This window comes from Hibiscus syriacus, unplaced genomic scaffold, assembly GCF_006381635.1.
Source record: "Hibiscus syriacus cultivar Baekdansim isolate YM2019G1 unplaced genomic scaffold, ASM638163v2 tig00012385_pilon, whole genome shotgun sequence".
Classification (NCBI taxonomy): Eukaryota; Viridiplantae; Streptophyta; class Magnoliopsida; order Malvales; family Malvaceae; genus Hibiscus; species Hibiscus syriacus.
The window spans coordinates 77,189-100,836 of NW_024062272.1; the positions used below are offsets into that span (position 1 = coordinate 77,189).

Below are 23,648 nucleotides of genomic sequence, written 5' to 3' on the forward strand. Positions count from 1 at the left end.
TCAGCACCATCACTACTCAAAGCACCACACATAAGCCCAGCAGAACCACAGAAAAGAAGAGGAGAGCAAAAAACCCAGCAGAAAAACGCAATCGGTGAGGCAAAATCTTCAGGCGACATTAGACCCATTAACGTGCACCGAGAGGAAAGACTTAGCGTACGCCATTTTCCAAATGATAAAATTATTAATTTTAAACATGATGTTAACAATAATAATAATAATATTTTAATAATTTTATATTTAAAAATTAAAAAAAAACTTATCTATTTATTTTAACCAATTTAAAAATTATTTTGTAGTTTTTATTCTTTATTACTTTTCTTTTAGTAACAGAAGTTCTTATAATAACAAAAAGCTAATTTGAAAAGGTAACGATTCTTAATTACAATTTTGTTTCCTTTAAATATCCTTTTGCCGCATGGCATGGGATATTTAATTTATAAACAAACACTAGAGCTACCCTTGTTCGTTTTCGATCCCAATTTTCTCTATGTTTTTCCAATGGCATCTCTTTCGAGTCCAGTGTCCTTCTCCAATCTACGTGAGACATACCCTTTTCTCAACACCCACTTACCTTCTTCTCCGTCTTTTTCTTTAATCAAAGCTTCAAATCAACGAATTGGATCTCTCAAATTCAACTCTGAAACCTCTCAGTTTCATAGGCTTTATCTTCAAGCTCTACCTCGTGAGGTTCCAGATGAAGAACAGCCGCAGTCTCTCGCCCTTAATACTGGGTTTCACTTATTTTCTGAAGATAGCCGATCTGTATCTCAGGTACTGTACCAAATGCTGTCATATGATTCATTTGCTGGCTTTATTTCCTGGGTTCCACTATAACTTTATGATTTGTTTACGAAAGCAAATGCTATGTTCTTGAAAGATAGTAGTTATAATTTCATGTTTTAGTTGTGTTAGTTTTGAACTGTTTGATCACTTTTCGTGGAGAATGAATTACTTTATTACTACAATTTTTTAGTTTTTTGTTTTACCAATTCTGGAGAAAGAAAGCAAATGCAAAATAGGCTAAAGTAAAAATCAAATGAAACTCTTGAGAAGTTTGAAAATTTTCTGCAAGGAATTAAATGATGGTTTAAAACTTTTACAAGGGTGTCGATGTTACTAGATTTTACAAGCTTTGTTACCTGGGAATTCGAACTCTGTTGTGAGTATCCAATATGGTTTAATTTTGTTGAAGTTTATCCATGGGTCATTTCCCTATGCCTATGTCAATAAATGCATCCGAAATGGGTTCTGGATATGGGTACTTCAAGAAAAATAAAAAGTTGGGGCAATAATATTGCAGTATGTGTACTTTTGGCATGATATTTGGAATCCTTTTCTTGTCTTGGCTGACATAGATTCTTAGTGGATGTATCAAATGACTGCTTTGGTTCAGTATTAATGGGCTCTCTTATCTTCTGAAGGGTGATTCAAATCAGAATAAAAGCAGTGAAAATGATGTAGATAAGTTAATAAAGGTTGAAACCCATGGAAGTGGAGTAACTGTGGGTAACAGAGCTGGACTTTTCAGAACACCAATATCTGGTGGAGTGCACAGTGCAACTTCAGCGCATGGGTTACCTCGGCCGCCTTTAGCTGTCCGCAATCTGATGGAACAAGTAAAGTCTTTTATTTGAGTTCTAGTTACTATCTTATCTTGAAATGTGAAAGAGGGGAAAAATCATCTATTCTCTTTCCCTGTGTTTTGTTTCTAGTTTATTTTAATTTAACTGTCCTGAATTTGTTGGCCTCTGTAATTCAAGGCCAGATTTGCTCATTTATGCACGGTAATGTCTCGGATGCACCATCGACGAGAAGGGTATCCTTTTGGCACTCTGGTGGATTTTGCACCTGATTCAATGGGCCGTAAGTAGTATTCCACCATTATTGTGAACATTTTGTTAAACCATTTTTGTTGTTTCGTTTGTTAATATTTTATTTGAACTGTAATAGCTTTTGTTTTTTTTATAGGAATAGTATGTCTCATTAAAAACCTCCTTCTTAGTAGTCCTTTACCATGAGGTTAGAACCGACTAGCGGAAGGAGGAAAAGAGTACCTGAATATATTGATTATAAATAGATTACATAAGACTTAAACCACTCCTTGTAGATACATAAAACTTAAACACACTCTAATAACACCCTTGGTATAAAACCTCCGAACTCAGTACAACAAAGTGAACCATTACCCAATCCCCTCCTTTGCATGCAAATCTGCCTCGCCATTACAGCTTCTCGGAATCCACCTCACAATGACCTCATTCTCAGAAACAGTAGCCGCAATATCCTTAACAAAATTTAAAAGAAAAGGTGGAACCGACTCCTGATATTTCAACCAATCCATGGCTAACTTGCAATCACTTTCAATAATGAGCCTTCCCTTCATTACCCATTCTGATGACAGAGAGATGTGTAAGCCTCTTTTGATAGCCTTCAACTCTGCTAAAATGATAGGAGTAGGACCTGTTTTTTCTGAAAACTACATAAGCTTAATCCAATTCCAATCTCTTAGAATTCCCCCAATTTCAGCTAACATCCCAACACTACTCACAGCACCATCCACGTTAAACTTAAAATCATCGACTGGAGGAGGACTCCAGCTAACCACAGGCCTGATCAAATCCATAGAAGCTGAAATTTTATCAGCCAATGAAGGATCCCCAATTAAAGAATCCACTTGAATAGAGAGTAGAGGATACTTAGCTAGGAACCATTTCGCTAACCTTAACCTAACTGTGAAAAACAGTGAGGATGTGTCCAGCTTACCTCTTTCAGAAATAATTTCATTTCTCATCTTCCAAATTAACCAAAAAACAACCCCCGGAATAAACTTTCACATATCTGAATAAGGCCTCAAAACAAACCATGAATTTAGAAGTAAAGAAGGATCAACAGGTAAGGCCAACCTGATACCCCAGTAGCCTATGATTCTATTCCATAACACCCACGAAAACTGGCAGGAAATAAACAGGTGCTGAACTGATTCTTCAGCTTGATTGCAAAAGGGGCATTGAATGTCCTCCCCTATAGGGACTCCCCTTTTCTTCAAATCCACTCTAACCGCTAATTTATTGAGTGATACTTGCCAAAGGAAAACCTCTACTCTAGGAGGAACCAATCCCTGCCAAACACATTTACTCCACATAAAAGGATCCTCATCGACTGAGGAGATTGAAGTCGTGCAAGCTTTTACAGAATACAACCCCTCACCCACGCCATCCCAAAGCAAACAATCCTACAAAGATTCATTTAATTTGATATCATTGAGCTTACCCAATAATCCAACCAGCTGAACCACTTCCCAATCACATAGATTCCTCATAGTCTTAATATTCCACTCCCATCCATTCGAATCAAAGCTACCAAAATCATCAACCTTACCCCCTTGGTTTGATGAAAGAGCAAAAATCCTAGGAAAAAGAACTTTCAAAGGAAAATCCCCCAGCCATGTATCATTCCAAAAGGAAATCGATTTGCCATTCCCAACTTGTAGCCTCGCATGAGATCTAATGCATCCTCCAATGAAATCATCCTTCATGTAGCTATTCACAATACCTCTCCAAATCCAAGAGTCCTTGTGAGAAAGGACTTTATTAACATCCACAGAAAGACAACTAACACTTTGTTTAGAGCATAAGAAATTCTTCCACAAGGAATCTTTTTCATTTGCAAACTTCCAAACCCACTTTCCCAACAAAGCTCTATTAGTAATCTTCAAGTCAACAACTCCTAGACCACCTGCACTTTTCGGTTTACAAATCTTATTCCAACTCACCCGATGCATTTTCTTCTTCTCTTCCCTCCACCCCATAAAAAGTTCGCCATCAAAGAGTTTAATTTTTGACAAATCTTAGATGGAATCTTGAAAATGGAAAGATAAAAGATAAGTAAGGAGGATAATACCGACTTGATAAGCACCAATCTACCGGCCATAGAAAAAGAGGAAGCTTTCCATCCCGCCAATTTCTTATCGAAGTTGACGATGACCGGCTCCCACAATTTCTCACTGTTCCTTTTAGCCCCTAACGGAAGGCCTAAATAAACCGTCGGAAAGGAACCAATAGAGCAACCAATGTCCTTAGCCCAATTTCCAATGATGTCCTCCTCCACATTAATACCATAAAGTTTGCTTTTAACTAAATTAAGATGAAGCCCCGTCATAAAACTAAAAACCGTCAACACTCGTCTAACATTTTTAATTTGAGTGATGGAGGCTCGGCAAAAAATAATTAAGTCGTCAGCAAACTGGAGATGAGTCAAATTGAAACAGTTTTGACTCTTTCCAAAAGAAAATCCTTGGAATAAGCCCGAATCCACAGCTTTAGTTAACATCATATGAAGAAGTTCACTAACCACATTAAACAAACGAGGAGAAAGACTATAACCTTGTCGCAAACCTTTCACAATATGAAACTCTTTTGTAGGAGACCCATTCAATAAAACAGATATTGAGGCTGTGGAAATACACTGATCAATCCAAGAACACCACTTTTCTCCGAAGCCCATCTCCTTCATAAGCCTTAACAAAATTTGCCAGTCCACAGTGTCATATGCTATGCTAAAATCCACTTTAAAAACAACCCCCTGCAGTCTTTATTTCCTCCAGTAATCGATGCCTTCATTGGTTAAACAAGCACAATCCAACAATTGTCTCTCCGGAATGAAAGCAAACTGTGTAGGGCTAACAATATCTTTAACACAAGAAATAAGTCTTTTTGAAAGAACTTTAGAGAGAATCTTATACAAGCTGCCCACTAGACTGATTGTAACACCCTCAACCCGTATCCGACCCGAATACGATTCTGAGGTGTCACATTGACTTTTCAAACTTTGACTCTTGACAAAATTCAAAGAAAATTCAAAACTTTCATTAAAATAAAAGTTGTTTATTTACATAAATTTACCAAAATAACCAAAAATCGATCAGAGCCTATATAACTCACTCAATTAGTACATGCCAACTATATTCAGATTAACCATACACATTTAAATCATCTATTTTCTGATCTGAAACTTTATAAGGAAAATGCTGACCTGTCTTGCTCCTCTTAGCTCTTTACTCTTCTCACTTCTGTAACCTACGTGTGAAACAATCACACGCTAAGTCGTTGACTTAGTGAGGCATAAAACATATAATAAACTCTAACTCGTAATCATGCTTGAAAAATTTCCACTAACATATCACATACAAGCATCACACCCACATATACATATAATAATTCCTACTATGCACCTTTCATATATTAATATATATATATATTTATTTATATATATATATAATCCACGCATACATATAATTATCTTCTTTCCTATCATTATCATATTATCACCTTTCATATTTCTATTCTCTTGTTTATATGATCAATTAAGCTCATATCATATATCTTATAACATATACAATAATCACTAACACACATATATCATATCATATAATTCATATCACAAAACACATATATACATCACATACATTACATTCAATGTTATCTCTTGTTAGCCCATGTGCACCTGTGAGAACTGTAGATATGTGAGTCTATTGAGGTTGTGCACCACTATGCTGTCACCACAGCTCATATAAATGTCCCGAAAGACCTATCCAGAGGTCACAAAGACCCCGGTAACTATCAAGAGGTCATAAAGAACCTCGGCAACTGTCCATAGGTCTCAAAGAACCTAGGTAAACTGTTCATATGTTCCTTAGAACATAGGTATACTGTCCATATGTCTCGAAAGAAATAGGTAAAACTGTCCATATGTTCCGTAGAACATAGGTAAACCCTCGACTCTTGGCATGCCAACTATACCCTTAGCTCTCATGACCCATAACATGGGCATTATCTTTTATATCCTTTTACATATTCATGTAACCATATTATATATTCATATAAGCTCATGGTTTCATTCACATATACATGTAATCACGTAGTTCATGTCAACTCTCATATGAGTTCATATTCATATAAACATAGGATTCACCCTCATGTATCACATATACTTTCTCTTTCATATAGCTCATAACATTTCTCATGTGTTCATATGACATGTAAATCATTGTCATCTTATCATGTTATCACGTAAACATATAATCTTACAATACATACAAAAACACATCAATACATATATTCACATATATCTATCATTTCATTATCCTTATTATTATTATTCTTATCCTCACCATTTATCCCTTTTACTTACCATATTCATATCGATAACACATATACTCATGCACACATATAAATCATAACAAACACATACTTCTATGAATTCATGCTTTTCACTATTGGAAATAGACTTATCGCAAGTCTTATTTTTCCATTGAACCTCATATACTAAATAATGTTCACTCACCTTAGCCTTGTTTGCTTTGAATCAATCTTAATCCTTAGATTGATGCATTCCCTATCGGTGCATCGATGCACTACCTGTGCATCGGTGCATAAATGACATTCGATGTTTGTTTAATTGAGAGTGCATCGATGCACATTGAAGATGCATCGATGCACACAACCCAGAAATTCCATTGCAAGCACGAAAGTCACTCTCTTTTCATCTCAACTCTTCATCTTTCACCTCCTTTAATATATCTAACTCTCATACACATATTTAAACTCATTTATATTCATTTATCTCATCTTTAACCTTAATATCCTCTCCTCTTTAGGAACTTCAAGAATCATACCCTATTTTCCACATGTTTCAAATCCAATTCTAACACTTAATACTTCTTAATTAAGCTGATGACAAGTCAAATTTAACTTCAAGTTCAACTTATCAACTCCATTTCAAGATTTCACTCAAGAACTCCAAATCTTTAATCTTCCCTAACTCATTTATCTTTTGATTTTAAGATAACTTAAGCTTTCCTTAAGCTTAAGTATCACCTAAGAATCATAACCCAACTTTTAATTCAACAAATAACCAACTAATTAAGAAACTCACCTTTGAGCTGGAGCTTCACGCACAAAGAAGAAAGGAGGAGAAGAGAATTCTGGAAACATTATTTTTGGTTTCCTACACTTCCACGTGTAAATATATATTCCCCACTATCACATTTTTAATTCCTTAAATGATCAAATGACCATTTTACCCTTTAGTTCCTTTAATAATTATTAACAACTTTTAGGAAATACTTTCAAATAAATTACTGAACTAATCCATTCTTCTACTTTAGTTACCAAATTCTAAAACTTTACAATTTGGTCACTAACCCATAATTTGGGATGTTACACTAATAGGTCTATAATCTATAATACTCTCAGGATTACCTTTCTTTGGAATCAAGGTAATAAAAGCGTGATTAACCCCATGAACCCATTGCTTTCCATTGTAGAAATCTGTAAAAAACTCCATAATCTTCACCTTTAAAAACTTCCAGTACTTGTAAAAACCCATGGTGAAGCCATCCGGCCCAGGAGCTTTTGCACTTTTAGAAGATGAAATTGCTTGCCACACTTCTTGCTCTGTAAACACCTCCTCTATTCCTTTTCATAGCACTAAGGTGAAAAAACCTTGTATTCCTGTCGTCACCTTTAATCCACCTATTCCTGGATTTTTGAAATCGATCCTTAGCAGTCTCTATAATTCCTTTTTAAATTCAGTCAATTGATCCCGTTCCCCTGCAGACAAATTTCCACCTTGACACTTTAAGTCCAAACTGTTAATTTTGATTTCCAGCAACGAAATGGACTCTGCCAGCCCTAAATGGCCACTTCCAGACCAGTTCCTGATTTTATTTTTAGCTTCCTGCAGTATTTTGAAAATTCCACCACTATTGTCTTCCTTTCATCTACTACCAGAGATTTTTCAACTAAGTCATCGAAACCTTGTTCTTCTAAAAGAAAGTTAAAGAACTTAAAAGGTTTAGGGCCCCAATTTGTAGACTTATCCTCCAGCAAAACCGGATTATGGCCTGAAATAGATTTCGGTAAAAGAAATTGCGCAATGTTAGGGAAATTCTTAAGGAATCTTGCACAAATTAGGAACCGGTCTAGTCTCACCCATGTTGAAGATTCTCTATTACTGCACCAAGTGAAAGAACCTCCTGACACAGGCAAGTTAATAAGTTTGGCATGTTGCACAAAAGACCTAAAAATATCGATAGTATGCCAATTTTGTGATTTCCCCATCTTTTCTTCTGGATCAAGATACGCGTTGAAATCTCCCCTTAAACAAACTGGTAAATTTATAGCTCTAACATAATTTAGCAGCTCCTCATAAAAATCCTCCTTCTCAGCTTCAACTGGAGGCCCATAAACATTAATAACTACAAACTCCATCGGACCATTCTTAAATTTTCCCACTAAAGCCAAAAACCTACCATGGACATACTGATCTGTGACTTGAACCACATCCTCATTCCACAAAGAAATCAAACCCCTCGATGAACCCTATGCTGGAGAGACCTGCACCCCCTTTAACAAGTTACCCCCTATCCTTCTTAGAATCGACCCATGGCATCGTTCCAACTTGGATTCTTGAATGAACAGAAAAACTGGTTTCGTCTTCTTAACAATCCTTGCTATAGCTACACACTTTTCACTCCTCCCGAGACCCCTAATGTTCCATGAAATAATACTTAATTTATTCATAAAAAAAGAAATACCCCCCTACACACAACATATACAGACCAACCATCATCCTCCCCTTACTACATCCGACTCTTTTTCAAGACTTAATAATTTTTCAATAAAAGCCTCCTTCCCTTCCTAAATGAAATTCCTAACATCTCACAGACTTCCCATGTATCCAATGCTTCCTTCATCAATTCCGAAGAATAGGATGATGAAATAGTCGAATTATTAACCAGTTCAAGAGCTTCAGAAATTAAGACTCTCCTCTTCCTTCTATTTTCATTTCCTTTCCCTGAAGCAGTCACAGTAGTTGATTCCACACTCTCGACGACATCACTATTAATGACAGGGATCGTAGGTGTATTCTGGAAATCGACAGAACAATTGAAGTCCTTATCATGTCCACTTCCAATAATAGTTCTAGAAAACTGTTGACTTCTTCTAAAATCAAAAATATTCTGCTTAAGCTTCGAAGTAGCCAGTGGGCGAAAGTCATCATCTTCAATAGCAGAACACAACTATATTCTTCTATCTCTTGACCTTCTATAAACTCGAGCATAGCGTCCTCTTCCCCTTCTACCATCAGGGGCACTTCTAATTGACAAACATGTAGGAACAGGAAATCCCCTATTCAACTGCTTAGAAGACTTCACAATGATTTCACTGTTTTCCGCTTGCCTCAGTGTTCCTTCTACTAGCTGACCAAGAACAATACCATCATCTTCCTGACCCCCCCTCTATTTCTTCTTCTAATGGTACATTTCTTTCTTCTGCAATTAATTCAGACAGATTCTGAACCTTATTTTGATTTACTGACCTGGCCCAATTCAACTTCACAACAGGGCCAGTTGGGATAATTTTAGTAACAGGAGAATAAGACTCCCAATTAGAATCAGAATGGGCTGGAAGACTCTGTTCCACAACCTCTCGCAGCCCAAGGCCCGCATAATCCCCACTTGGATTTAATTCAAATTCAAATTTGTCTGACACCTATTAGTATTGGGAAAAGAGTCAGACTTCTTTTTTAGATAATGTTCCCCACCTTCTTCTGACATCCCCCTAACTTGACTATTATGAAGCCACGTGTCAACCTTTGACCATAATCCTTCTGCTGAGTTCTCACTATTGTCTTCTTTCTTCTCTGTGTTTCCACCCTCTTCCCCCTTTGACACATCATCACTGCAGCTGCCATATGAAAAATTCTGCCTCATGTCTCCAAAAGCTTCAGAGATAGATTTAGAGCTGGATCCCACATTAATTTTAACTTTAAACGATCTTCCATAAGAACCTACAATAACAGATTCTTGTACATCAAAAGGGCTTGCAACCCTTAACAACATTCTGGCCGAAGAGAGGTCATCTCTATTTCTTGTTTCCTCCATTATACTAACAACCTTTCCCCACTTACCTCCAAGCTTCTCCAGAAAAGGTACACTCCAGCTAAGAAGCGGTAAACCAACCAACTCGACTAAGCAATAAGCCAAAGGGACTCCATCTTCACTCAACAATGGATCTACCTAATCAAACCAGCAGTAGAATTTCTCTCTAAGACTCGACCACGCCTTTAAAAACTCTTCATTAGTATTGAACATAATAATACTGGCATTCCTAACATATCCCCACCTTACTATCTTGACCTGGAAACCCTCCTTTGCCAAAGCTCTCACCACCATATCAGGCTGAAAGGGATCTTTAATAACCCCTGTTAAGGAGTTTTTCACCCAGTAAAAATCTTCTGATGGGATGTGCATATCCCATACATTTCTCACTCCATTTGCTTTCTTCTGGCCTCCCCTATTCACCATTCATTGTTGATCCAAACTCCTAGTGTTAGCCACATTCACAACCTCCTTGTACGTTCTGCCATCTCTCAAACTTCTTGGTTTCTCCAAATCAGCCTGCTGTCTACCATTAGCCTCTCTATCTGGCTTAAATCCTTCCAACTGAGTTCCTTTTACATTTGCTTCTCTTTTCCTGCCCCTCTTGTACTTTGCAACCCCCACTGTGACTCTCTTCCCATCAATCAGCGTTCCGTTGACATTCTGAACTGCTCTTCTGCAACCTTCCTCCATCGCATATTGCACGAAAGCAAACGTGGATGACTTATAATTCGGATTAATCATAAAACTTGGAATAAAGACCCTCACTGTTCTTCCATAATGGTTGAAAATCTCTCTTAACTCACCTCTAGTAACTCTCTTACTAAGATTTCCAACAAAAACAGTCCATTCCTCACCGGATAATGAACGACCAAAAGCACTCGCTCTCTTTCTCTCTCTACTTTTCTCACTCATTATACAATTTATTTAAAAGAAACCTTAGACTTAAGTTTTTGTTACCCATCTTTGTATCCTATTTTTTCACTGTAATAGCTTTTGTAACTATGTGCTTGTCCTTTATAAAAGCATCTTACTTTAAATTGCACAGCGAAGCTGATTTTGTGTACAAATTATTAGATTAATATAGCATATCTTTTTTTTTCTTCCAATTTGCAGATCCAATATTTTCATTTTCACCACTGGCTATCCACACACGGAATTTATTAGCAGACCCTAGGTGTAGCCTTGTCGTGCAGGTTAATTATTCTGTTCTTTTTGCCCTGAATATCTGCCTTAGTTATTCTTTCTTTATGTAATTCATTGACAGTTTACAGATACCTGGATGGAGTGGCTTATCAAATGCACGGGTAACTATATTTGGTGATGTCTACCCACTTCCCGAGCATGAACAGGTAGTCACCAATTTTCTTTTTTCATTGGTGGTGGGAGGGGATGGGGTTAGAGAAGTGAGGTAATTAAAAATAGGAGTAGGATGCTTACTATAAAAGATTGAGACCTCTTGTTGTTCCTAAATGGGATCAGGGCTTTAGAGAGTGGGTTTCTGTTGCCTCAGAATATCCTTTTCAATTCTTTTAGAAGATGTATATTTGTAGGAAATTTCATTTCCTCACTGTTTTAAGAATGCATAATTTGGAGACTTTACTCCTTGTTGCCCTTCTATTCTTTGATCACGTGTTGGTGGTTATCCTTCATCATCTCTAGGCCCCATTAAATGTCTGCCATGATTTATGTTGCACAAATCTTTGTTCACAAAATATGCCTCAATAAGGGCCTGGTTGTTTTGCTAGGAATGGGCTCATAAGCAGTACATAGCAAAACATCATCAAGGGACTTCACAACAGTGGGGAAATTTCTACTACTTCAGGATGCAAAATATAAGGTCTATGGTTTTCTGTGTTTCTTGCACCAACTGATATTTCCTGCTTAGAGAGACAATAGACTAACTCTTTATGCATTACTTGTATCTAAGACCTGTTCTTCTTGGTGACGCTACAGTTGGAAATCCTTTTATCTGTTAGAGTCATGCACATATTTTAATATTTAGTAGAGGCTAATGTCCCTAAAAAAGTAATTAGAATTTCATCTGAGATGGAGAAAAATGGGGAAGAGAAGGGGACGGGAGGGCTTAACTTGCTTTGGACTGATGCTTCCTTGCTTAGCAATGCGAGAATAGTTTCCAAGCTACCAGTCGTCCTTAGTCCTTACATGCATGATCAAGTTGAATAAATTTGTTTATGTTGAAGTGGAATAGAGGATTTTTATATGACTGCAAATTTCCCTAGCTTTGGTTGAACTAGAGGTGACACGAGTGAATTGCATTTTTTTTGGTTTTTAACACTTCTACTACCACAAGATTTTTTAACTAGAGATTACAACCTTTTGATCATAGATGCATCAGCCATTGTGAATGAGTACACATGACATAAGCCAAGTTTTTTCATTATGAAATAAGCCAACTTGCAAAGCACACATGACATGTTTATCCTAGCATTCAATATAAGCATTCACATAAATTCTCATCAATTCATAGACATTTGTGGACCCTCACAAGTGAAAAATATTAATGGGCTCGTTGGCTAATAACATTCATAGACGATCATACTAGAACCACTTGGCATTCTTTATGTAGAAAAAATTCAAATTTATGGAAATCTTTAAGTCTTTTTATTCCATGATTCACATCACACCTAGTTCAAAAACAAAACTCAGATACTCAAGAGTGATACTGGTAGGGAATAATTTACATCAGCCTTAGGTTCTTAATTCATAAGACACCCCTGAACAAAATGGGGTAGTCGAAAGGAAAAATAGACACTTACTTGAGGTAGATAGATCACTCATCAATAGAATATCTAGTCAAGTGCTGCAATTTCAGAAACCTCATGAAGTCCTTCTACAAGCCTTCCCTCATGCTAAATCTTTTGCTTCTGATCTTCCACTCATAGTCTATGATTGTTCAACATTTACTCATATACACCACCACCATCAAACCAAACTTGATCTCAAATTAGTAAAATGCAATTTCCTAGGATATTCTTCAAATAAAAAGTGGTACAAATGTTACTAGGAAGATGTACAATTCCTTGGATGTCACCGATTTTTAAATAGTATCCTATTTTTCCAAATCCGCTATTCAGGGGAGAACTTGAGGGAATTTCAGCTTTGACATATTCTTCAAGACACTAATTCCCTGTATATTTCACCCCAAAGTGTCAATCCAGCATCCTTACCCTCTTTTGAGTTCTCAAATAGCTTACCTCTTTCAACTCGTCAAAACCCAATGTGAAGAGAATTCGATTAAAAAATCTTTTGCATTGTCTGACTTTCACAGCAAATTGAGTATGAAACATATTATTAAAATTAGGAAAGACATTACTGACATCATATTTAGGGTTGAGGAGATAGATCCATGTGACATGAGTACAATCGTTTATAAAAGACATAAAGCATCGACCACCAAAAACATTCGGAGCGATAGATCGACCACACATATCACTATGAACAAGAGTAAAAGGAATAAAAGCTCTTTTATTACTAATCGGGAATGGAACATGTTTGTGTCTGGCCAACTCATAATCAGTACAATGAAAATTAGCAAAAGCAATACCTTTAAATAACAAAGAGAGCATGAATTGGACTATCCTAAAAGATGGATGACCTAAATATCGATGATGGAGCCAAATTTTATTTTGTTTTTTCCTAACATATTCAGAAATAAATGATGTAGATATGGGAACATTACCACCTAATGTATTGCGAGATTGTTCTAGGAAGTAGAGACGTCTTTCTAACTAGCAAGCTCAATCATTCTCTTTGTGTCTATTGTTTGAAAAATACAATGTAAAGGGGAAAAGTTAAATTGCAAATCAAATCAGTGGTTAATTTTTGAATAGAAATAAGGTTTTCAAAGAGATTTGGAACATGAACATTTTTTAGGATAAGGTCTTTATTAAGGAAAATTTTCTTTTGTCCAGCTACGGTTATAGTGGTGCCATCTGCTATGGTGATCTTTGAATGGTTACTATTTTGGGTGTATTTGAAGAAATATTTTGAGGAACAAGTCCTATGGCTAGTGGCTCTAGAATTTATTACTCATATGAGAGGAAAGCTTCTTTCTGAGGCAGTAGGATAAGAGGAAGAGGAAATACCTGAAAACGTCATTGGGCAGGTACCTGTTGAAGATGGATTTTCAAGAGATTTCAACAAGTTTTTCGGTATCTCAATTTCCTCAATATTAAACTTAGGAGAAGACTGCTTTTCTTTACTAGTTGATAGAGAGCTTACCAGTAGTGTTTGGCTACAATAACTTACGTTTCAAGCAAGTTAGTCAGTTGGCTAGACATAAAGCTTCCAACACTTTTCCCTAGTGTGACGAGGCTTTTTACATTTATAGTATCGGGAATCATGATAGGTTGGGTGAATATTCTGCAAACCAACTGTTGTAACATTAACACTCTCAACATCGGAGGCTTGATGGACATGACTCGGAATCTTGGCCGAACCAGATCAGACTGCTGTAATAGAAGCACTTTCGACAACAAATTTATGAGTGAGAGGGCTGATTTCCTCGAATAAACCAATAGGGTTTGCCGACATGTTTAATGTGTGAAAATATTTTCGATTAGGAACAAAACCGAAGGAAATAAACTGAAGAAGAGGGAAAGAATAAAAGAGGTAATGAAAAAGAGAGATTTGATCCTCCAATTAGGTTCAGGGAGGTTTTTTAATGAGGCCCTTGCTTTTGTCTGTTTTGTATTTCCCTCTTATTAACATACAAAACACCCTCTTTCAAAAAGAAAAAAAGAAAAAAAGAAAAAAAGAAGAAGAGATATTTGATTATTGAATTTAGGAGATTACAATAGTTTAAATAAACTGAATTGCTGACTTCTAATAGGACTTTTTTGCTAACGATAAAGTTTTATCTAGTGATAGTGATTACAAAGACTCTTTAAGACTTATCATTTCTTATCATAAAAGACTAAACAAACAAAACTTCTACATAGCTGATTCTAACATATTCATTCAGATATAATCTAACCTGAATTGTGGCATCGTGATTGAGTTTGGTCCTGCTTCTTGTTGTAACCCTCTAAATTTTATTGTTTCTAGGGATACAAGCTAGTGTTTGTTCAAACGTTTAGTTGTATCCTATTTTTTCATCACTTCCTTTTTTATAACTGAAATTGGTTTAACATGATTTAAAGAAAATCCTGTTTGGTTCTGCTTTTATTGTTAGTTCCGTTGCTTCGCAATAACTAGCTTTGGACTCTTGATTTCTACATAACATATATAACTCTGTAAAATAATGACTGGTTCCGGATTCATAAGTGTGATTTGCAGTGGGATAAAAAAATAACCAGTCGATACATTATGCCCCCCCTCCAATTTTCCTTTTTTTCAATTTTCATATGATGAACAGAGTGAAGTAGTGAACATGTTTATTCATCAAAATTCATTTCAGTGATATATATTTCATTGGAGGATTCGGCACTGTTGCATGGATTGATGTTAAGGAATATGAAGCGCTTGAACCCGACAAGATTGCAGTTGATGGAGGTGAACAAAATCTAAAGGTGAACTTTTAATTTCTCATAAACTCAGCTCTTCACTTGAATGGTATGTCTTTTTCTTTGTTGTGTTTGTGTTGTGGCTGCTTCTTCCGTCGAAAGAGGTGTTTGTTTTCTCCAAAACCGAGTATCGGAATCTACTAAGGCTTTTCTTATACATGTTCTCTAATCCATATTGTTTGAACTCTTCATTTTTCTTGAAGTACCGGTGTCTGAGATTTGGAAATGAGACCACGACCTTCAAAGATTCTTCAAATATATCGAAAAACTTGGAAAAAACTAGTTATACTTGTGTCAAATACATACCCGTGTCTGATACATACCTTGGTTCAAGTAACAAAGGCTCTAACATACCCTTTTCCCATGGCTAATTTTGGTTTAATTTGCTAGGAACTCAATGCAACCTTCTCAAAGCCCCTCAAAGATTTGCTATCAGCAGAAGGTGAGGTTGATGATGCTGCTCTTATATCAATGGACAGCAAGGGGATTGACATTAGGGTCCGTCAAGGTGCACAGGTATCATTTATTTCTCTGTTTCTGTTACTCCATCTTTATTGAAGTATACGTGTCCGACACACGAATGTGTACGGGGATATAGCCTTGGAATATCTAAGAGAACTTTAAAAAATCGATCATATGATTGTCGGAAACAACACGGACTTATTTCGTATGATGGCAATGGAAAATTCTAAAGCTCGGGTTTTGGAGGAGGTGCCTGGATTTACGTCAGTTGTATATGTAACTGTGTTACATTGTTTACAGTTCAACGTACAGAGGCTGTCATTTGAAGAAGGGCATGGGGTTGAAACATTGGAGGAAGCCAAAGTTGCATTGTGGAAAGTAATAAAGAAAGGAGTAGTGGAAAATCTGAAGAGCCACCACTGCATGTAATATTATAGAGAAACCTTATATTATACACAGTTGGTCGTTCCTACTGTCTGCTTCTATTTTATGTATATATATATTTTAAAATAAGTTTAGTGCAAAGGATCGGATTGCTATTTATCTATTTTTAAGAAATAAACATTTCTCTATATAATATAATGTTTTTCATTTAATACTTCGTTCAACGATTTAATAGGTAAAGTGACAATAGATTTGATTTAATTCTAATTTGAGTTTTATTTTTTAATATTTTCTACTATTTTACTTATCAAAGAAAAAGTATTTTGTTTATATGTTTTAGGGTTAATCTACATTTTTGTACTTGAATTTGCCTATAAAATTCAGTTTAGTATCTGTGGTTTTTGTTCAATTAGTATGTGAATTTGATTTAATGTTTAATTTGATATCTAAATTTTTTTCCACTTAGGTACTTGAACTTGGTTTTTTGATTCAATTTGTTTAAAAATGAAATCAATTTGAGTCATAGAATCAAGTCTATGTACTCGTTTGAATAAAGAAATTAAGTTTAGATCTAATGTACTAAATTAAACATTGAAAATAAGTTCAAGTATCTAATTGGAAAAAAATAGGTATTGAATATTTATTTTGATTATGTATTATAACATCTAATATTTGATCAAGACAACTCAACCCAAATGTTGGAATTCACATTAATCACCAAGGCGGTCCATATCTGCAGTAACACATTAGAGGTTTACCAAAAAGAAAATTATTTAACTAAACATCTTTACACATTCAACGGAAGCATATCCAATCAACATGAGAGAAACAAACCACAACTGAGAAAAATAATTAATCTCATGAATAAATGTCTTTACCTCATTTCACGTTAAATATTATAAATATTATTAAAAATACAAATTAATAATACAGAAGTACTAAAATTCACTTATGATGCCACCAAGTAAAATCTCAACTCAATCAGAAGTAAAAAAAAAAAAACAACAACCTGAATTTGCATAAACATTAATTTTAAGGATCGTAACAGATCAGTCACTTAAACCCTCAAACATGCAATCGATATATAAAATGTTCTTTTTAGTCTAATTAAATGTGCCTAAATTTTAGAATTAATTAATTAATCATTTATTCTCTTTGTAGTCAATTTTTCATATACACCGAGTCTATTATCATTCACATACTCAGCATGCATCATCATTATTAATCTTAAGCACAAAATCAACTCAGATAATGTCCAAAATTTAAGTTTAAATCCTAAAAACAATAGATAAAACTAAACCTCAAATTTGAGTCTCGCATTAATTACCTTCTTAAAACACAAGAAAGCCTTATTAATTTATTTATAAAAAAAAAAGCCTCGTAAATCACCTCACTTGTCCACGTTCTCTACCCTTGCTAATTCTACTTTGTAAAAAGGAGTACGTGTTCATGAAAACTCAATGAATGCTCAAAACCACCACTAATATACATTACAACATAGGTTAAGTAGGAACATGCTATATGCACCACATTTCGTGTACATGTACATGTACATGTATAAGTATATCTTATCTTATGACGTGTCATCTATATCCAAAGATCTTAAGTAAATACTAATTCAATATTATTAATCTGATTTTACGAATGTGACATATACCGTCTACGTATAGATAAGAATGGGCAACCATTTTGTTGTTTCTTTAATTTGTATGGCAAATTGGGTTGATGGTGATGCTTTAGAGTTAGGTTAGTTTAATATTGTCATTAGATAAAAAATTTATTCCACTCAGATGTTAAAAATTTTACTTGATATTTTATTAAAGTTATAAAATAATACTAGGATAATTTGAATAAATCGAATTTTTTAGAGATTAGTGAATTGCTTTTTAAGTTTGAATTGAATCCCTCAACTCTACATGATATATATCACATATAAAAAATATGAAGAAATATATATGTAGGTCGCATATAATAATAGAAATTCATTTAAATTAGAATAAATTAATATCATAACATTATGAATATTTACAAGTAAATTTAAACATAAATTCAAACAACTTGATCTAAGTCGACACAATTCGGAAAAAAATCAAATAAAATTTAAGTTATAAAATAAGACTAGTTAACTCGACTAATTCAAAATTTTTGACTCGATTCTACTCGATTACATACTTACTCCTATTAATAATGTTTTTAAAAAGTTTAATTAAAAATGTTTTTTAAAATGTTGCGAACAATACAATTTATTAAGTTTAAATGTTTAATAATATTATTAAAAAGTGTTATACATGTTTATTTTATATATAATATTGAAAAGTGAAAAGAAATAAATTAATTTAAATTATATTAATGATATAATTATATAAAATAAATTATATATAATTATACCTAAATCTAGTCCCAACAAAAATGAAGAAGAAATAAATTATATATAATTATATTAATGTTATAATTATATATAATATTGAAAAGTGAAAAGAAATAAATTAATTTAAATTATATTGATTTAAATGTTATTTTAATGTTTACTAATTACATATAATTATACAACAGAGTATATAAAGTTGGCAACAGAAATGAAGAAGAAGAAAAGGAAAACAAAAATGTCTAATTCGCACAGCGATACAATACCTCTACACCCATCCTCCCAGTCCGACATCGACGAGATCGAGAATCTAATCCACGCGAGCGTCCAATCTGGTCCGACCACCGTCCTCCCGGCTCGCCCTCCGAGCCCACCCAGGGCCTCCATTCCCATCTCTTCTTCCCCCTTCATCCAATCCAACATCCCTCCTCCGCCTCCTCTCTTTTCTTCGACCGTTCGGTCTTCCCCGGCTGCTCCTCCTCCTCCCCCACCCGTCAGTAATTCTAGCAGCCTTGCGGCGACCGGGTTCGGGTCGTCTCCCAACACCCTAACGGAACCCGTTTTGGACACGGTGAAACGAGATCTTTCGAGGATCGTCAGTAACCTAAAGCTGGTGGTGTTCCCGAATCCCTTCAGAGAAGACCCGGGAAAGGCGTTGAGGGATTGGGATCTGTGGGGGCCTTTCTTCTTCATTGTCTTCTTGGGTCTCACGCTCTCTTGGTCTGCCTCCGCTAAGAAGGTTTGTTTTGATGAATTGATTTGATACGCTTGTTGTACTAAAGTAAAATTTGCTTTTTGATATTCAAGATTTCTAATTATTTAAAAATGTCATTTTCCCTTCATCAAAATGTTCTTTTTGCCTGCTGCTTTTGGAACCAAAAATTATTTGATACAACTAACTTCAAAACACCATTGATTCTGTCCAAAGGTAAAACATGCTCTACATTGTTGATCTGGAGTAAAAATATTAATTTTCAGTACTATAATTGCCAGTTATCTGCGGTAATTATTTGGTATTATAAAAACAAAGTCGGTTGCATAGGGTTGTAGTTTTTGGTTATGGTGTTAAGAAATATATCCCTTTGATGGATGGATTGAAGCAACTGTTTTCTGATGGAGTATTGGATTGCTGTTTATGTTTTCCTATTTAGACTTCAGTAACATATTGAAATACACGTAAGAACTAGATAAGGAAATTTTCTTCTTTAGGTAGATAGATCCTGTCTGTATTTTTTCCCCTTCGTATTGATTCACTTTGATTTTTGCTTTCTTAATTCTCTATCATTTGATATTTGTAGACAGAGCACAATGGCACAATATGGTCCCTGCAGCAGACTGTACATTATGAGAGAGAGGCTTAGTTTGTAATTTATGTTGTTTTTAATAGTTTGTTTTAATAGGGTATTCATCTGTGTAAGTGCAAACATCTTGTGGAACTTATCAATGGGCTGTTGTTTAAAGATATATCTGTTTACGAGAACCCTAGCCATGGCCTCAAGTTGCAATTTATTAAGATTTTTATTTAGGGGCAGATATATAGTCTATGGATCATGTATTCGCCAATCATGACTTAGATTAGGATTCTAAGTCCTTTGTGGTTTAGGAATTTTGGAAGGTTTTGATCATAAATGAAATTTTCATTCAATTGAAGTTAGCTTTTTAATTTGCTCACCTGTCAGCATAACTACACGTTGCCATAGTATTTGACCTCTCAATCTCTCATCCATTTAGAGATGGAGAAATCATTGATCCAACCACATTTACCGACAGAACCTGATGTCAATCTAGGACTGATTGGAGATAGCTAAGTTGCTGGGTTTCCCATTTGCATGGAATTCTTTCAAGCACTTTTGATGCATGATGGTAGATATTGGTCAGTGAAACTTGTGATTCTTTTGATCTTGCTTCTCCTTCTGTCGCAAATGTGATTTCTTTTCCTGCAATCTTGCTTCATTGTTGTACTGTTTTGTTAACTTACATTGATTTTCTTGCAATTTGTATATGTTATGCATAGTTTCAACCCTAAAAGGCATCTCTTGTGTTTGTATCTAGACTTCCTTCCATTATATTATCATGGTTTTTAACTTTCGAGTTAGTGAGCGCTAACTTTTCTCATCCTAAAAATGTCCCAGTCTGAGGTTTTTGCCGTTGCATTTGCACTGCTCGCAGCTGGTGCTGTAATCTTGACATTGAATGTGCTACTACTGGTAATTGCCTCTTTTCTTTACAGAGTAAAATTTTGACTGTGAGCAAGGTTTTGAAATCTATTTAAATGTTATATGTGGTCTGGGAGTTCCTTTCTACATATAATTAGTTACCATTTTTTCAGATTTTAGTATAAAAAGCTTTGCATAGGTTCCTTCTGCTGAGTATTTGCGCTTTACATTGTTTCAGGGCGGGCATATCATTTTTTTCCAGAGCCTGAGTCTTCTAGGTTATTGTTTGTTCCCTCTGGATGTCGGGGCCCTAATCTGTATGATGGAGGGAAATGTCATACTCAAGATGATTGTGGTCTGCGTTACATTGGCTTGGAGTTCGTGGGCTGCCTATCCTTTCATGAGTACAGCCGTCAACCCAAGTAGGAAAGAGCTTGCACTCTACCCTGTTTTTCTTATGTACGTATCCGTTGGTTTTCTCATCATTGCCATTGATTGAAGTAAGTTCCCCTTTTGAAAGAGCGATTAAACCTTACATAGGAATGTCATCTATTTACTGTATGTTTTTGACCCGACACGATACCGTCGAAGGTCCATTCAGCGAATATGATATAGTAGCTGCATGAGATCATCTGTGTTCCAAGCTGTAATGAGGTGTTTTAGGTATTGAACTTTCTTTATTTATTTCTCATCTCTTTTTAGTCTTTTTATGGAGAGGGGGATTGAACTCTTTTCTTCTTTTTAATTATTTTTATGTACGAAGTTGTTGACAAATAAAAGTTGCAATCCACCGGCTTTGTTTTGTAGTGTTTAACTCAGGGATGAATGTAGAATTTTATGTTAGAGGGTGGATATCCATCCCCCTCGGTCTATCCTTGTATATGTTAGTTCTGTTTTTCTTAGAAGTATTCGGTTCGAATCCTGTCACCCATACTACAACATACCCACATAATACATATAAAATTGTATTAAATTATCAATTGAACATTATATTATTCTCAATTTAACATAATATTTATATTAATATATGACTTATGTAATGATTACATATATATATTAATTAGTTTGTAATTGCATCTGTGTTAACTAAGCTAATACTCAACTGGCGTGTAATGGTTTAATTAGTTTGTAATGACTTAAATGTTCATAAATATCAGAATTTACGTAAAACAAATTATTAATGTAAAAAAGAATTATAAATTTTATAATATTTTACTAGAAAAAAATAAAAACATGACGGACACTGTTTTTTTAATGAAGCCAGTTTTATGAAGTTTGTTATAAATTACAATATATTATTGAACAAATTATTCTTTAAATTAATCGTGCTTAATTTTAAAAATTAAAAATTATGTTATCCAATCTCTAGGTAATACTTCTCATTGAGTTATTTATGGTGGTGGTTTTTTTCATTAAAAAAAAGAAGTCATAATTATTTTGTTTGAAAATATCGCCTGTAATTAATTCGCACAACCATATTAGAGTTATAGGATATGGCGTTGATGAAGTGGCAAGAAAGAGAAGCTCAGATGAGAGTGATTGGTCAAATAGGTTGATTAGAGAATTATCAACAAATTTAATGAATCACATTTAAATTAAGAATTGGTTGAGATGTTAAAAAAAGAGTTTGGGATGTTATAAAAACACCAAAAATGATTTGAACATGGGACAAGGTGTAGGATTCAAGGGATCATTATCGAAATCAAAAGCAGCGGAATCAGTCTTCAATTTTTCTTAGGATCTTATAGTCATACATATCGTATTAACTAAAAGGAGGACAGACATGAGATTACCGTGATTCAACAATCGTTCTGTACTCCGGATGATGCGCTTGCAGTTCTCTTATGGAATCCCAAGGATTTCCCCCTATGAGAATTCTCACTACCTTGATCTCTCTTGATACTCGAAGCTAAGTAAAGCAAGAAACGATGGAAAGCTTTACGAAAATATACTAATATAAAAAAACAAACAAAAATCCAACACTTGAGAAAAAACAATTAAATGAAGGTTCAACAAATAACAGGACAACTTTCTTGAAATCGTCTCGTCTAGCTTGCTATTTGACCGGAAGAAAGAAGAGAATATACGGTGGATGAAAACCCAAAATCCATCCTTTCATATCAAGTACACGACCTGGTTTACATAAATTAGAGAACCAACGGAATAGTTTCTCTCAACTAAAAACATATAGTAGGAGCTCTAATAAAATTTACCTCCCGACTAACAAACTCTAGTTGGCACAAGTATTTTTGGAAGCCCAACGCTTTTGCTTTAACTCCCTCATGATATTAAACTTTAGAACAAGAACTATTCAAAATTTGCTTTATTAGATGCAAAGTAATGTCCTAGTTATTTACACTAAACTAGCCTAAATCTTAGCTATAGAGTCGAATTTTATAATTTAGGAAATATACACACACAAATGGATAAAGATTTGATCTGATACAATATTCGATTAAATATGTTGTTATGATCAAGGTTATTCTTAATTTCCTACATTTTATCAGTTAAACATTTTACGATGAAGGCTCAAATTTGCTTCATTACCATTCATGATCCAAACCCTTTAAATACTGCCCACAATTAATTGCTCATAAGATTTGGTAATGAATTACCATCCATACTTCTAATCATTTAAATAGTAGCTATAATGACCCTCTCTCTCTCTCTCTCTCTATATATATATATATATATATATATATAGACGTAGAATATATATTTAATCAGATTTTCTTTTTATAAAAATAATCCATTTTTTATACAAAAGAAGTCGTGAAGAAGATATACATTTCATGTGTCCTTTTGAT

At 34.8% G+C, this 23,648-nt stretch overlaps 2 protein-coding genes across 3 annotated transcripts; both read left to right on the forward strand.

Moving 5' to 3' along the window:
• Positions 1 to 482: 482 nt before the first annotated feature.
• Positions 483 to 16,400, forward strand: LOC120205377. The gene is made up of 9 exons (XM_039205266.1): positions 483 to 774; positions 1,425 to 1,619; positions 1,764 to 1,866; positions 11,063 to 11,142; positions 11,221 to 11,298; positions 11,695 to 11,786; positions 15,369 to 15,480; positions 15,865 to 15,990; positions 16,237 to 16,400. The coding sequence occupies exons 1-9, from the start codon at positions 502 to 504 to the stop codon at positions 16,363 to 16,365; spliced, it is 1,188 nt and encodes a 395-aa protein (XP_039061197.1). The 5' UTR covers positions 483 to 501; the 3' UTR covers positions 16,366 to 16,400.
• Positions 16,401 to 18,875: 2,475 nt separating this feature from the next.
• Positions 18,876 to 21,711, forward strand: LOC120205379 (protein YIPF6 homolog). Of its 2 annotated transcripts, XM_039205267.1 has the most exons (3): positions 18,876 to 19,424; positions 20,818 to 20,892; positions 21,080 to 21,711. In XM_039205267.1, the coding sequence occupies exons 1-3, from the start codon at positions 18,897 to 18,899 to the stop codon at positions 21,338 to 21,340; spliced, it is 864 nt and encodes a 287-aa protein (XP_039061198.1). In that variant the 5' UTR covers positions 18,876 to 18,896; the 3' UTR covers positions 21,341 to 21,711. The 2 variants fall into 2 exon arrangements, with proteins under 2 accessions (XP_039061198.1, XP_039061199.1); XM_039205268.1 differs by lacking the exon at positions 20,818 to 20,892.
• The last annotated feature ends 1,937 nt before the right edge of the window (positions 21,712 to 23,648 follow it).